This window comes from Macaca fascicularis, chromosome 4 (genome assembly GCF_037993035.2).
Source record: "Macaca fascicularis isolate 582-1 chromosome 4, T2T-MFA8v1.1".
Lineage (NCBI taxonomy): Eukaryota > Metazoa > Chordata > Mammalia > Primates > Cercopithecidae > Macaca > Macaca fascicularis.
The window spans coordinates 12,571,709-12,587,934 of record NC_088378.1 but is presented as its reverse complement, the minus strand read 5'-3'; the positions used below and the strand labels follow the sequence as shown (position 1 = coordinate 12,587,934).

The 16,226-nt window shown below is 38.5% G+C and overlaps 1 protein-coding gene across 13 annotated transcripts in view; it reads right to left on the bottom strand.

Annotated features, from left to right (window-relative positions):
* The window catches only part of AFG1L (AFG1 like ATPase), a 218,242-nt gene that overhangs the window by 26,120 nt on the left and 175,896 nt on the right, over nucleotides 1-16,226 (bottom strand). For all 13 annotated transcript variants that reach the window (XR_012433334.1, XR_012433331.1, XR_012433333.1 and 10 more), the window contains 2 exons: nucleotides 15,388-15,458; nucleotides 15,031-15,131 (listed from right to left, as the gene is read on the bottom strand). Coding sequence is in view for 8 of the 13 variants with exons in the window: in XM_065543205.2 (XP_065399277.1) it covers nucleotides 15,031-15,131; nucleotides 15,388-15,458 (172 nt within the window). In the remaining 5 variants the exon portion in view is untranslated. The remainder of the gene's footprint in view (nucleotides 1-15,030; nucleotides 15,132-15,387; nucleotides 15,459-16,226) is intronic.

Genomic DNA, 16,226 nt, shown 5'->3' with positions numbered 1-16,226 from the left:
TTTGTTACTTTTGTTTTGCTTTTTGCTGTTGTTTTTGTTTGTTTTGCTTTCTTTGTGAGAATCCACTGGAAAGAAACGGAACTCTCTCAGGCTTGGATATTTGAAAAGCCGAATCAGAGCTGGAAAAGAAGTGGACATTGAAGAGTTGCTTTCTTCCTCCCACTTTTCTGCTTTCCAAATCATGGAAATACTCAGTTAAAAATGCTAATTCATATTCAAAAGATATTAAAAAGTGAATCAGGGCAAGACTGAATACCTCCCTGTGCTGCTGGAATAAAGGGCCAAGCCCTTCAAACTATGAGTAAGACCAATAGAATTATTTACTTCATCTTCTTGCCGAAAGACAACCTTGAATTATCTGCTGCCCACATTTTATTAAAAGATAAAAACATCCATGAAAGGCCGGAACAACATGCATCTATTCAATCTCTAAACATTTAGAACTATTTTTCTGGATCAAGCCAGATAAATAAAGAGAAAAGCTTAGCTGTAAAGCATGTTTTTTGCCCTTACAGCACAGTTTCATTAAACTTTACTTTGTCATTATGTTCCCAGCTTGAATATAAGAATCTGTCAGATACAAGCATATGTCGGCAGCAGGAATGGTGCTGAGGAAAAGTCTCCTGGCATCTTTCAGAAGCCCATTTATGAAAGGTCCAAGTGCCAGCAAAAAATCATCACTTCTTCTGAGTAACTGGTTTGTTTTTATCTCCTAACTTACTGAATATCTTTTCCCCTCTTTGGCTGATAGAAGGCTGAGTGTTGACTTGTTTGATTTTAAGAACTACGTAGAAGTTTATGACATGGATTTATGTATATTAACTTTCTGTCTTTCAGCTTAAGTATTCATTATTTTCCCTTTGCCCTGATTTCAAAAAAATTTAATTCTGTGTGTATATGGTTGTGTGTATCTGTACACACATATAACATACTTTTTGGAATTATAAATCCATGCTAAAATTATTCTATTTCTGTTTAAAGCTTATTTCATCTGCTTTTAGTTAAACAGGAGGCAAAGGAGAATCAGGGAAATAAAATGTCAGTAAGAACTTCAGATAATAAATAGCAGTGCCTCTTTTCATTTTGTTAGTTACCAAGTATGTACTGAGCATCTGTCAGTAGAGAGAGATATTCTTAGAGAAGGTGGGTTTTCAACTGAGGGAAATAGCCCAGTGTAGGGAAGTAGAAATCTATTTCATGAACACGAAATTGAATGGAATTTGGCATAAAGAAGTAACCTGAGAAAGAAAGCATCCTTGGCTTTAGTAAAGCAGTGAACGGGGAGAGTAAGAAGTGCATTGCAAAGGCTGCAGTTGGGATGATGTGACTATGTAACTATTTGGATTTATACAAGACATCATAGGGAGACAATGCAGAAAGTTCAGGAAAGAAATTGACGATACAAACATGTATGCAAGATGACTTTTATATTCCCATGTAAATGTGTATAGCAATTTACAACTTACAGTTTTTCACATGTGCTAAGGCTGAAAAGCAGTAAGATTAGGTTATTAATAAACTTATGACAGTGGTTTATTATATTAAGACTTTCTACAAAGTAACATCCAAACCCTAAGATGTTACTGATCTAGTAAATTACTTCTGTTTTTTGTTTGTTTGTTTGTTTGTTTGTTTTGAGACGGAGTCTCACGCTGTTGCCCAGGCTGGAGCGCAGTGGCGCGATCTCGGCTCACTGCAAGCTCCGCCTCCCGGGTTCCCGCCATTCTCCTGCCTCAGCCTCCTGAGTAGCTGGGACTACAGGCGCCCGCCACCGCGCCCGGCTAATTTTTTGTATTTTTAGTAGAGACGGGGTTTCACTGTGGTCTCGATCTCCTGACCTTGTGATCCGCCCGCCTCGGCCTCCCAAAGTGCTGGGATTACAGGCTTGAGCCACCGCGCCTGGCCTGTTTGTTTGTTTTTGAGACGAAGTCTCGCTCTGTCGCCAGGCTGGAGTGTAGTGGCATGATTTCGGCTCACTGCAACCTCTGCCTCCTGGGTTCAAGTGATTCTCCTGCTTCAGCCTCCCAAGTAGCTGGGACTAGAGGCATGTGCCACCACGCCCACCTAATTTTTGTATTTTTAGTAGAGATGGGGTTTCACCATGTTGGCCAGGATGGTCTCGATCTCTTGACCTTGTGATCCACCCAACTTGGCCTCCCAAAGTGCTGGGATTACAGGCATGAGCCACCGCGCCCAGCCTAGTACATTACTTCTGTGTTTTAAAAGTCTTCAGTAAAATGGTGAGGAATCTGCATAGTTTCTCTTGTGCCTCTGATTAAACTATACTAGTCCTCTGGCTCTGTTTCCTTCCATTGATTCTAGTGAAAACATACTTTTCAATCCCACCCACATCCTCATCTCTTCCTTTTTATATGTCAGTTCAGATGATGTCATTGACTCCTTTAGGCTCCAAACTAACACACCTTTATAAATGACCTCTAGATCTTTATCTTCAGTCCTAAATTTCCAACTGTTTGTAAGTCCCGTTCTCCTACCTCTAGCATTTTGGTTTGTCTGTTAAGGGTCCTGCCATTTCTCTGGTCATCCAAACTGAAACCGTTGGAGCCCTAGGTGGCTTGTCCTCATCCCTGACCTCCTCCATGCCCAATCCTCTAATCTCTCTTCTATTTATCTTGTTTCATGCAATCTCTCAAGAATACCTGGTTCGTGCCCCTCCTCGAGGGGGCAATTAGGAGCTGGAATCCAGTCCATACTCTGTCCAGCCATGTACCCTGATGAGAGGCATGGTAGTTTGGGACTGTATTCTGGATATTGTATATGGTATGTCGTGGAGACTTGTGATTCTTTAGTATATTGATTTTTTGTTGTTGTTGCTATGTTAGCAGGTAATTAACTTGGTTAGCCTCAAGCTCCACTCTGTCTCCTCTGTGATGCATTGCAGCGAAAATCTCCATTCAGTTGTTTTAGCATTTGCCGTGTGTGTATATTTCATAGGTCAGTCCAAGATTTGGGCAGAGTTTATAGGAAAAAGTTCAGGCTATTCCTCTGTGGTTTTCTCCTTTCCCAGATTTCTCCTTATACTTTCCAGCTGTTATGGTCACTGATTTGCTCTTCTCTGGTTCTTCGAGCTAAAAACACAGTTTTAGACTTCTGTCTAAAAACTCTAAAAACAGAGTTTTAGACTTTAAAAACTTCTACTGAGTTTTAGACATCTGTATAAGACCAACTGTGATCTGCCCTCAGGAGAAAAACTATAAAAATGAGAAATTCACCAGTATCAATCCTTTCTTCCAAGTGTTGACTGTGCTCTACTTTCTCCCTGCTTTTTATAAGCAGTGCCTTCTGGATAGTTATTTTTCAGATTTTGTCCAGAATTTGCAGAGGTGATCAATAGGAAATTTGATCAAATAGGAGCTACTCTGCCATAAATGGAAGTAGAACCCTCCTGAGTCTGTAGTTCTCTGAATATACTCTGTAATCTCCAGCTCTGGTTTTTTATTTGTTTGTTTGTTTGTTTTTCTGGAGACAGAGTCTCTCTCTGGAGTGCAATGGCGCAATCTTGGCCTCCTGGCTACAAGTGATTCTCATGCCTCAGCCTCCTGAGTAGCTGAGATTATAGATGTGTGCCATATCACACCCAGCTTTTTTTTTTTTTTTTTTTTTTTTGTATTTCAGTAGAGATGGGGTTTCACCATGTTGGCCAGGCTGGTCTCGAACTCCTGAGCTCAGGCAATCTGCCCGCTTTGGCCTCCCAAAGTGCAGGATTACAGGCGTGAGCCACTGTGCCCAGCCCCAACTCTTGTGTTTTTCACAGAAACACACAACTTCAGAGAAGGAAGAGATCATAAAGATGCCCCTCATGATCTCCTTTGCTTAGGAAAAACCAAACAGCTACCACCTCATACTCCCCCCAACCTTTGCACCCAGAATCTCCAACCCTCCAGCCTTCGAGGCCCAGTTCCACTTTGATCATCCATAGCATTCTGGTCATACTGATCCTGTAGTACTAATTATGATCTGCCTCACATTCTAGTGATCTATGTACTGATCTAATTTTCCCTTCTAAATTAAGACTCCATAAAAGTGGAGACTCTTACTCATCTTGGTACCCACTACAGTTCCTAGAAATATGCCAGCCTTCTATTAAGTACTCTGTAAAAAGTTGGTGGATGATTAGGGAGAAGTGTGAGTAAAATATTAAAAGTGTAGGACTGTGTCTGTTACCCTGCATAAGGGAACAAACAAATATCTAGCATGTTAGTTTATTTAACCAAGTTTCCTTCTGGAAAGAAGAACCTTCCCAAGAGGAGATACTATTTGCTGGTCCACTGGATATGTTGGTGAAAGTTACAACCTCTTCCAGCATATACTGCCCCATTAATCTTCCTCTAAAACCTTATTCTAGGTACCACATTCCTGCTCAAAACCTAAAATGACTCTCTCTGGATTACGGTAAGAAGGCTGTTTCTCTGCCTGGTTTTGATGGTAGAATCTGTCTGAGATCTTTTTCATCTTTATTTCCCTTTCCTCTCCAACATGCACTCTGCTCTTATTAGGCATCAGTCCGTCCCCCTGAAACACGTGATGCTTGGCTTCGGATTATGGTTGAAATACTTTTACTCCACTCATCTACATTCTGCTTGCCTTTCCAGGTCAAGGTCAATTTCCTCTTTAAATCTCCTGTCTTGTTGGAGCCTTTCCAACCCTTAGCATCCTTACTTTGAACTCCTGATACACTCATATTATGTAGTTAACTAGTGAGCACAGCTCTTTAACGTAGACTGTTACAGCTACAAGGAATGACAGATTAGTATTCATCAAAACTGATGGTATAAAAATAAAATGAAATGAAATAAAAGGAATGACAGAAACGTGCTGATCACGTCATGCATTTCACAATTAGACCCAGAATGGTTAAGTGGTTAAGTGATCTGCCTAAGGCAACTCAGCTAAATAGTATCTTTTTTTGGTGGGGGCAGTCAGAGTCTTGCTATGTTGCCCAGGCTGGAGTGCCTTGACTATCCTCAGACATGATCATAACACAGGACAGCCAAGAACTCCTGTACTCAGGTGATCATCCTGCACCAGCCTCCCAAGTAGCCTCCCAAGTGTGTGCCACAGCACCCAGTGTCAGCTAAACAGTATTTGAGTTAATGACTGGAATTGGTATCTCCTGACTCAGTTGGGCCTCTTTCTACTCTGCTTCGCTGAGTACTTGGTTCATGTTATTTCCTTCACTAAACTGTAAACTCTTTGAAAGAAACTTCTTATACACTTCTTTTATATTCCTCATGACATAGGCATACAGATATAGAAGTACTTAAGAAATAGTTGCTGACTAGCTGGGCACGGTGGCTAATGCCTGTAATCCCAACACTTTGGGAGGCTAAGGCGGGTGGATCACCTGGGGTCAGGAGTTCAAGACCAGCCTGGCCAACATGGTGAAACCCCATCTCTACTAAAAATACTAAAATTAGCTGGGTGTGGTGAGGTGCATCTGTAATCCCTGCTATTCGGGAGGCTGAGGCACAGGAATCGCTTGAATCCGGGAGGCGGAGGTTGCAGGAAGCCAAGATTGTGCCTGGGTGACAGATCAAGACTCTGTCTCAAAAAAAAAAAAAAAAAAAAGAGAAAAAAAAAAAGAAAAAGAAATAGTTGCTGACCCCTAAGTCAATGTAGTAATCTTGGAGGGTTGGATCTTACATAGCATATATTTCTTGATTAACAATAAAAGAGAAAAGAATGAAGCAATATTTAACCCTAAAATATGTGAAAAATCTTATAATTCTTAAGATATTATGGCTCCTTCGCTTCTTTCTAATTTTTTTTCTCAAAATCTTTTGCCTGACTCAATAATATCTTCACCAAGCCATTTTAAAAAACAAAACTAGCAATTCTAACAATTTCCAAACTTTTTTCCATAAAATATATTTCAAAGTGATAAAATGGAATATACCTTATTAAATATTCTAATTGGCAATGTAATAAGTAATTACTAATTTTGGGTCAACTGATCTAATCTGGGGGAAGGTACTATGGAAAATAGCAAGTCATACTCTATGATAGGAAACAAATACTTAAGGGTTACTTGATTTAAAAAAAATTTCTGTTTAAGAAAAACCAGGCCAGTTGATAGGTAAGCAGTAGAAAAACCATTAGTGTTAAAGCTTTTTAAAAAAAATCAAACAAGTACTTTTAAAGTGTTTTATATTCATATTAATTGGTTGAATTAGACTTGTTTTCTCTCAGCACTTTACCAATCTCTTCATACAGGTCTTCTGTTTAGAGAGCTATTCTTAATTATTATTTTGAGCTCTGATACATTTATTATTAAAAGCCAAATGAGATAATTTATCTTTAAATTAAAAACAAATTCTATTTTTTAAAAATTAGTGATCATGGGCATGGTGGCTCATGCCTGTAATCCCAGCACTTTGGGAGGTTGAGGCAGGGTAGATTGCTTGAGCCCAGGAGTTCGAGATCAGCCTGGGTAACATGGCAAAACCCTGTCTCTACAAAAAAATACTAAAATTAGCTGGACATGGTGGTGCACGCCTGTAGTCACAGCTACTTGGGAGGCTGAGGTGGGAAGGACTGCTTGAGCCTGGGAGGTTGAGGTTGCAGTGAGCAGTGATCACATCACTGAACTCCAGTCTGGGCAAAAGAACAAGACCCTGTCTCAAAAAAAAAAAAAAAAAAAAAGAATATATATATATATATTTAAATTCATATTTCTTAATCTTTGCACTTCTTAATTATTATCTCAGCAAATGAATGACATATTCCTCTCAAAGACTGAGACAAATGTTAAATATTAGTTTCTCATACTTTGCTAGAGTAGAAGGGACCTTAAAACAAACATGAGGACTTGTGTCTACTATTAGATCTGATCCTCAAAATAATATTACGGAGAACATATTGAAAGTATACAATTTTTGGCACACTTACTCTTCCATTGAGACCCTCTGGGAATCCTTGGGCATTTCCTCCCCATTACAGGAGAGACAATATTTTTGAACCATTTCAGCTAACAACATGACATAAATATATTCACAGAAAATGAAAGCGCATTTTCTCCCTCAGAAGAGCTTCAGGCTGCTGAGTCTGAGAAGCCCATGGCTTGCAGAGCTTAAAATCTGCAGCCCTGAGCAGCATCATCTAAGAAGCTGCTCTTGTCTCAGTTTGGGAACAGAAGCTGGGCAGGACTGTCCAGCCTCACTATGTGTCCTATTACAGAAAATTTGCCAGTAAAGAAAGGAGGAAGGTGTTCTCTTTATTCCTTTAATCCTTCTTTACTCCCTTTTCATCATGGAAATGTTCACAATTATTCTAAGAGGCTACAGTTTTCAAATTTCTAAACCAGACCCTCTTTTTCAGACATTTCTTTTCTCCTTTAAAATAGTAAGATTAAAAAAAAACAAAAAAACTTTTAACCTGATATACAGTGATTTCTTTGGAAGATATAATCAATCAACGATTAGTAAAAATGGATCCCTCAGTCCAATCTCCAGTCTTACAGAGAGTTCACTTTTTCTTTTATGTACAAAATATCAGAACAAAATAAATTCATATAAGAAGTTACTTGTGTACATCTTACTTTAAAAAATCAAATTGCAAGTCAATTATGGGATTTTATTCCAAAAACCTCCTTTATCATTCTGAGGAATCGTGAAATAGGCTAGGTCTAGGTGTGTATGGTAAAATTTTGCACCTATCTTAACATGTCTTATATTCCTTCTCACATATTTAACTGCATTCCCCAATTTGGCATTGCAAGGCAAGTGAAGGCCTGGGGTCTTGCAGGATTCAGTGTTGGTTGAATGGTTAGATAAGGTGACCCTTGAGGTGCCTTGCAACATCAAGACTATGACTCTTTAGTTTAAGGATTGACTAGGAATGTGGATGGGGAAAGATAGACAAAAGACTTATGGCTCATTTGTGACAATGGATTCATATTCCTCCCTACAAGAATCTGACCCATTCTCTATTAAGATCTTTGCAATCTCACTTCTGTCCTCCCTGTCACTATGCTGTGGCCAGGCTGGTTGGCTGCCTTATTTGGACATGGCAAGGCCAGAAGTCAGGAAATGTGGGAAATGAGCACACACAGATCAGCAATGCTACAAAAATGATTTTGCTGCTGGGAAGGTAAAAGCCCAAGGATATTCCTGGGCTGCCTCAGCTCTGGTGATTAATGCCCTTATTCCTTGATGCTAATTACCACTGTTGGCATCTCAACACCATCAGCCTTGACTCTTGGCCAAATAGTAGAGATAAAAGCTATTCATCCTTTAGTATTATATTTACTGAGAGTGAACGAAGCACAGGACACAAACCAGAAGTAGCTCCCAACCAGTGGTTTCACTTGGAATAAAGCTAAATAAAGCATAAAAAGAGCAAGAGAAGGGAAATGTCACTTAACAACTCCCTAAGGGATACTATGTGGTACACTTGTAAGTCTAAGGATATATACACTAATATGATATAATCAAGATTAATAGAAAAATGGAGGCCAATACACTTATCTGATGGACTTTCATTTCTTGAGTACTAAATACCAAAGAAGAAAGGTAATAAACAAGAAGTTGATAGTGAGCAATGCGTACACCCATGCATATGCATCAACTGATACATTTTTCTGCCTAGACTTTTTGCAAACACACCTGGCCACCTGTCATTATTTTTAAGATACAAATAACAAACTGCTCTTGCAAACAGTTACTTGTGAGTACAGTTATTGGTTAAGGAAACAATTTTCTGCAGGTGTAAAAATTACATTTCTCAATAAGGAAAATTTGGGTCTAGTCAGTCTACTCATTAAGGCTTTAGAATTCAGCTTTCCTTGTTTTCTTTCGGTAGGATTCTTTCATTTTTGGTCCATGAAAGTTTAACCCTAAAGCAAGGAGTTCTCAAACTTTTTGGCTTCAGGACTCCTTTATACTTTTAAAAATTATTGAGGAACCCAAGGAACATTTGCTTATATGGGTTATCTCTCCCAGTGTTTATTGTAATAGAAATTAAAACTGAGAAAAATTTAAAATATGTATTAATTCATTTAAAGTAACAATTATAAAGCCACTACATTAAGCCCATCAAATTAACACAAATCACATTTTTATGAAAAATACTTCTATTTTTTGAAATGAAAATAACTAAGAAGAATGGCATTGTCTTACATTTTTGTAAATCTCTTTAATATCTGGATTAATAGAAAATAGCTGGATTCTCATATCCATTTTTACATCCAATCTATCGCAACTCAGTTATTTCGGTTGAAGTATATTAAGAAAATTTAGCCTTACATGGATATGTAGTTGAAAGAGGGAAATGTATTTTAATAGCCTTATCAGATAATTGTGGATATTCTTTGATGCTACATGAAAACTCAACAAGTTACTGCCAAAGAGTACGCTGTGGAAAGGGGGAGAAAGAATAACTTTAGGGCAAAAAAAAAAAAAAAAAACCCTGACAAACATTATCTCAGACAAGTGTGATGAAGATTAGCATCAACAGTTATAAGCCATGTTGACAGTATGAATCCTTGACATGATGTGATCAAAGTAGTACTTGATCTCTGTGGTCTGTTCCCCCAAGACCATCATTCCTGTCTAATCATAAGGAAAACATCAGATAAATCCCAATTGAGAGACATTTTACAAATACCTAACTAGTACTCAAAACTGTCAAGATCATCAATAACAAAAAGTCTGTGAGAAACTGCCATAGCCAAGAGAAGCCTAAGGAGACATAGTTAAAGGTAATGTGGTATTGTGGAACAGAAAAAGAACATTAGGTAAAAACTAGGGAAATCTGAATAAAATATGGACTTTAGTTAATAATGTATCAATATTGGTTCATTAATTGTAACAGATATACCATATGAATGTAATATGTTAACAGGGGAAACTAGATTAGGAAGTATATGGAAACTCACTGTACTAGAGTCTTGATTTTCTTTAAGCCCAAAACTGTTCTAAAAATAGAATCTATTAAAAAATTTTAACTTGAAAAGAGGTCATTTTTAAACTGTTAGTTGCAATGTAGAAACTGAAACAGTATCAGTATACTTTTTGAATTCTGTTATATTAAAATCCATTAGTCTTCCCTGCACTTTAAGTGGATCTTTTGTCGTGTATTATTTTGTAAGAGCATGCATTGGTTATTGGAAAGTATTGGTTCATTGAGTTATGTAGATCTTCCAAATGTTGACACATTTAATTAAACAATTATCAAAACATTGCATGTGTTAATATCACCATCAATCTCATCTGAAAGACGTTTAAGAATTGGGAAGCTGTCAAGCGCATGATGGCAGAAACAAGTTTTCCAAAATTCTAATTTTCACTTGTTTGCTCAAATTTTATCACTGGCAACAAATATTGTCAGTTGTTTTCCTTGAAATGACAGTCTTATTTCATTCATTTTCAAGAAAATGTCTGTCAAACATTGTGAGAAAATGTCTGCCAAATCTGAATAACCATAGTTTGTCTGTCACTCATTCTTCCAAGTAAAAATGGAATTCTGTGAAAATAGTGGCTAGTTCAGCTTGCAACTCAAACAACTGTACAAGTGCTTTTCCCCAGGACAGCCTTCATATTTTATATAGAGCAGAAGTGTTTTATCACATGTACTTTCACTTCATCACAAAGAATATTCAAAAGACATGTTCTCAAAGTTGAGATTTAACAAAATAATTGTTACTGCTTCTTTAAGGATATTTTCAAATGGAACTGGGTTATTTATTTATTTATTTATTTATCTATTTTTACTGCGAGCATATGATCAGTGAAAAATACAGTATCTTTTGGTGCTACTGCCTTGATTCCTGCTAAGGTGCTAGCAGTTTCACCCATCAGTGCTTTTGGATCATTACTGTAAATACTACCAGAGTAAAAAAGGCAAGAAGTGTTACAGAGAGTTTAGATTCCCAGGACCCCTGAAAGGGTCTCAGGGACCCCTAGAGGTCTATAAACCACATTTTGAGAACCACTGCCTTCAATAACTGTATTTCTGACTCCTCCACTACCCTCGGATTAAACCAAGTAGCTGTATCAGCGTAAGGAAAGGAAACCTGAAAGCTCATGTCATGTCCACAGAGATGGATCTGCTTCATGTCCATTTGCCACAGCTCTGATGTGGAGGGAACGGCAGGGAACAAAGACCGCCCAAACATATTCTCCTCCATCCTCCCACGCTTCTCTAAAGCAGCACTTCCCAACCTTTGTCATGGCAGGAAGAGAAAGTATTTTTATTAATGGGCAAAGGGATAAGGCTGCCTAAGGCTTGGGGACCCTTGCCTGGAGCCACAAACCCTGGAGGTACAGCCTTCAGAAGAGCAGAGGGGCTCGTAGCTGGACTTCCCAGTGGGTATGCCAACACACATGAGTTGGGCAGGTCCGTACTAAGGTTTTCAACACAGAGGGAGGCTCTCAGGACTGGGGGATGTCTGTTCCCCATTCAGCTTCATGCTCCATAAAATTCTTAAAGCTTAGCTCAGATGTGAAAATTCACAAATTATCTGATTACACTTTATTTTTGTTGTTGTTATTTATTTATTTATTGAGACAGAGTCTCTGTCACCCAGGCTGGAATGCAGTGGCATGATCTTGGCTCACCACAACCTCCACCTCCTGTGTTCAAACGATTCTCATGTCTCAGCCTCCTGAGTAGCTGGGATTACAGATGCCCGCCACCATGACTGGCTAATTTCCATATTTTTAGTAGAGATGGGGTTTTGCCATATTGTCCAGGCTGGTCTTGAACTCCTGACCTCATGTGATCCACCTGCCTCGGCCTCCCAAATGATTACACTTTAAGATAGAGTCCAGAGTATATTAAAGATTGAGGAAGAACTTGTCCAGAACATCTTCAGATACAATGTAGTGATTAAAAGCACAGAATCTGACTCCCAAACTACCAAGAAGTCCGAGCTCTGGCTACACCACTCATTAGCTGTATGACCTTGGGAAGGTAACTTAACATCTTGGTGTTTAAAATTCTCTACCTATAAAATGTAGACAATAATAGTGCTTACCTATTGTAAGTATCAAATGAATTTATATATAAAAGCGCTAAGGATGACACCTGATGGGTGGCTATATTCGTTATGATTATTATGTATGTGTTGCAGGTTCTCCTAACTCAGACTGCTGAACATGACAGTACTGAATTATAAATTTACAAAGAAAGAGAATCCAGGAGATACCAAGAGGCTAGATGTTAACCTGCAGGATTCCAAATCTGAGGAACTGTGCTTGGAACAGTGAGGCAAGAGGTGTGCAAACAGCAGAATGTGCCTGGCTTTTTCATTTTACTTATGGCATATGTCAAGGGCTTCCAATCTAAACGTTCTTTTACCTTATCAAGACACAGGTAAGTTTCTGTATTATTTTTTCCTTGGAAGGGGCCATGACTCAAAAATAATCATTACGGACTGTTAACCAATCTACTTCTTGCCAAAGACTTTTTCATGATGGTATCACGTGATTGGGCAGGTCTTGGGCTTCAAGAGCCTTCTAGAAAATTAGGACAGATGATCCAAAGCTGGGACTCTCCCAGACACACCAGATGCCTGCTTCTTTACCTTAGGTTGGATGTGTTGTTATCTTTACTTAATGGTTTTTGGCAATTATTTAGCCTGGCTCATAAGATCATTATAATTCATTAAGAGTTTTAGGTTACATCTGAAGTTGAGGGCTTTCAATTGTCCTCTTCATGCAAGAAATCAATATCTGAATTGCAGTTACAAGTTTGCAAAGCAATGCAAGATCATCATAACAAGAAAATAGTCACAACTATTTTATATATTTTATATAAATATATAACTATTTTATATATTTTATATAACTAGCTACTTAAAAACTTAGCCCTTCCTCAAACATCCCTCATAGCTTAACACTAGGATCTAACCCCACTTACCACGTCAATGCCTTTTGCAGGTCATTCAGTGCTTGCGTAATGTAATAAACACCGCACAATTACAGTCTAGATAAAGGGCAAACCTGTCCATGCAAACTCACTGACAAAAGAAGATCTGGCCAACTTGGAGAAGAAAAAAAAAATCAGCAAATAATAACATCACAAAAACTTCAAAAGAAAATAATTAACAAGGCTGGTCATGGTAGCTCACATCTGTAATCCCAGCACTTTGGAAGGCTGAGGTGGGTAGATCTCTTGAGGTCAGGAATTTGAGAACAGCCTGGACAACATGGTAAGACCGCCACCTCTACAAAAACTTTTTGTAAAAACTAGCCAGGCATGGCGTTGTGTGCCTGTAGTCCCACCTACCAGGGAGACTGTGGTGGGAGGATTGCCTGAGCCCAGGAGGTCAAGGCTGTAGTGAGCCATGATCATGTCGCTGCACTTGTTCATTGTTTAATCTAAGAGTTTAGTTTGTAGTTGCTATTGTAATCCATATTTTTGTCAAATAAGACAAAACGATTTATTTTTATAAGCGCTATTTCATTTTTCAAGATAAAGTCTCAATCAGTCTTCTTACCCATCACCCCTGGATAGTAAATAAAATGGAGATTTTGGTCCCTGATAAGTGGCCTTTTCCTGTTACTAAGACTCCTAAAACAATGAGCATATTTTTAAAATGCAGATAAAACTCAGTGTCTGTTCCAAAAGAGACCATCTTTGCCTTCCTCCCCCAAGATTCAACACGCCTGTCTTTTCCCGTTCCCCACTGGGTCCTCTTCTGCAGAGAGTGGAGGAGCTTCACCTTTTGGATATACAAGATTCTTCTGAAGTTGATTTTTTCTTGCAAAATAAGTCAAACCTAAGTGGGAGCCTTAATAGAATTTTGTCAGGAGATGTTAGGTTATCAGGACCTTAAAGATTGATCCAGGAGAGATCTGAAAGGTCCATATCACCCAGAATGACTTTCACTAACAGAAATCAACATTACCACCCTATCGGAGGATCCTCATTGATCCTAAACTTTACTGGTTCTGAAGTGCTAAATAATTGCTTTTTTGAGATGGAGTCTCGCTCTGTCGCCCAGGCTGCAGTGCAGTGGCGTGATCTCGGCTCACTGCAAGCTCCGCCGCCCGGGTTCACGCCATTCTCCTGCCTCAGCCTCCCGAGTAGCTGGGACTACAGGCGCCCGCCACCACGCCCGGCTAATTTTTTGTATATTTTGTAGAGACGGGGTTTCACCGTGTTAGCCAGGATCGTCTCAATCTCCTGACCTCGTGATTACCGGCGGGAGCCACCGCGCCCGGCTGTCACTAGCTTTTAAGAAAAGCACTCATAAAATTTTCCCTTACTGAAAAGCAACTGTTCTTTAGTTACCTAAAAGTCAAGATAAATCAGAGACCAGCTAGAATGATAAATTAAGCATGTCAATCGAGAAATTAAGCTTAAAATTCTATCTAATTTGAATATGTTTTCCTCAAGATTTACAATCAATCAATACATTGAATATCCATTGAGTACTGAGAATTCCAGATTTTTTAAGACAGAATTCATATCTATAATGAATCTGCAGTCAAGATCTTTCTCAGTTATATGAATGTGTGCATATACTGGTAAACATTTTTTCTCTGTTGAACATATTATTTATTATATAATATAAATGTCACAGTTACAGAAATTCACCTTCTTTGACCCTGGCCCTGGTAGGTCCGATGTTATGGCAATAATAGATGGGCAATGAGTACAAGGGGTGGAAATTATTTTATGTGATGCTTCCTTGGATCATGCTAGCATTATTTCATCTTCCTTTTTCCCACACACTAACTCTCACCTCAAATATTTTTCCAAAATCTCTTATGTTTGACTTTTACAAAACAGCCCCAAAACGGATTTTATTTTTGCTTCTAGCAACAGTTGACAGTTCTCTCTGCATTTCTAATTTTGCATTAGAGCCCTTCTAAGTGCAAATTTTGTGCCTATATCTATAAAAAGCACATGGCAAATATAGATGAGTATTTCCCTTAATGAGACTTTTAAATCGGTTCTGACTCTGTGAATAGTATTTTAAAATCTGAAACGGGCAGAGAGGAAATCATGAAGTATTTTAACATGTGAAAAGGCCAGTGAGTCTGGACGTGCCTGGATACTTACTCTCTCACACAGCTCTTCAAATGTGCAGTCGGCAATGGTTCCACAGGCTTTATTCAGGCGCAGCTCTCTGCCTTGCACTTTTAGAATCCTTGGTCTAGTTACTATGGGAACATGAACAAAGACTCAATCTTGTCTGGATAATTACTATAAAATTCATCTCTTACAGATAGGAAATGCATAGCTTGATGAATAATAGCACATGATTCAACACATAAATTAGACAAAATGCTGATACAATGACTGCCACTTGAGCGTGGCATCAACCCATATACAGCAATGGAACTTATTAATTGGTCAGTGGAGATTGGGCATTGTGTTCTAAATGTATTCTCTTTCAAGAGAAATTAACTTACGTACAATCATTTTGTTTCTGAGCCAGCTCATCAAACAACTTATCCATGACAGCCTCCACATCAGCTTCACTTGTGCTACAGTGAAAAGAATAATAGAATATGAAATTAATAACACTTGAAGCCAACATCAAACAGCTGCCTGAGTCTGCTTAGCTTTTTGCCCATAAAAAAAAAAAAGAACAGGATGTTATGCTCTAAATACAAACATTAGATTTAGAATACACTTAAAAGCAGAGAATATTAACTCTCAGGTAGATGATTCTGCCTTATTTGCATACACTGAAAGACTTCTGTGCTTCTAGCTGTTTCCAGTAATGAGACGATACAGGCAGAGTAAATCCATTAATACCATGTGTACACAATGAGAAGAAAGCTTCTGGCTCTCTCTTGCATGCAAAACAAGAGCAAATAGACAAGGCAGTCAAGCATCCAGCAAAGTATCCTTTGAAATCTCTACTGAGAGGGTACATGTGAAATTAAATATTGAAGCTGCATTTAAAAAAAATCAAGTCAAGCCACTGACTGAGAGGATCAAACCTCCAGAATTAAATTACTACCTTCGAAATACCAACTTGATCTGCACATCAATAACTTTGTCAGACTTCTAGTATAAGGACAATTATAGACCACACAGTTTCTCTCAAAAGTCTCCTTGTTGGAAACTGAAGAAAACTCTCTCCTTCTGTGATGCCCACTGTTACAGCTATTATGAAGTTAGTCTCATCACAGAATCTTTTGTATTCTAATTAGAAATCACCATATGGTTTAGGGAACTCATATATAAATGTGATGATGCTGTGGCCTTTTTCCTCTCACCTTTTTTTTTTTTAAGAGGGGTAGTAA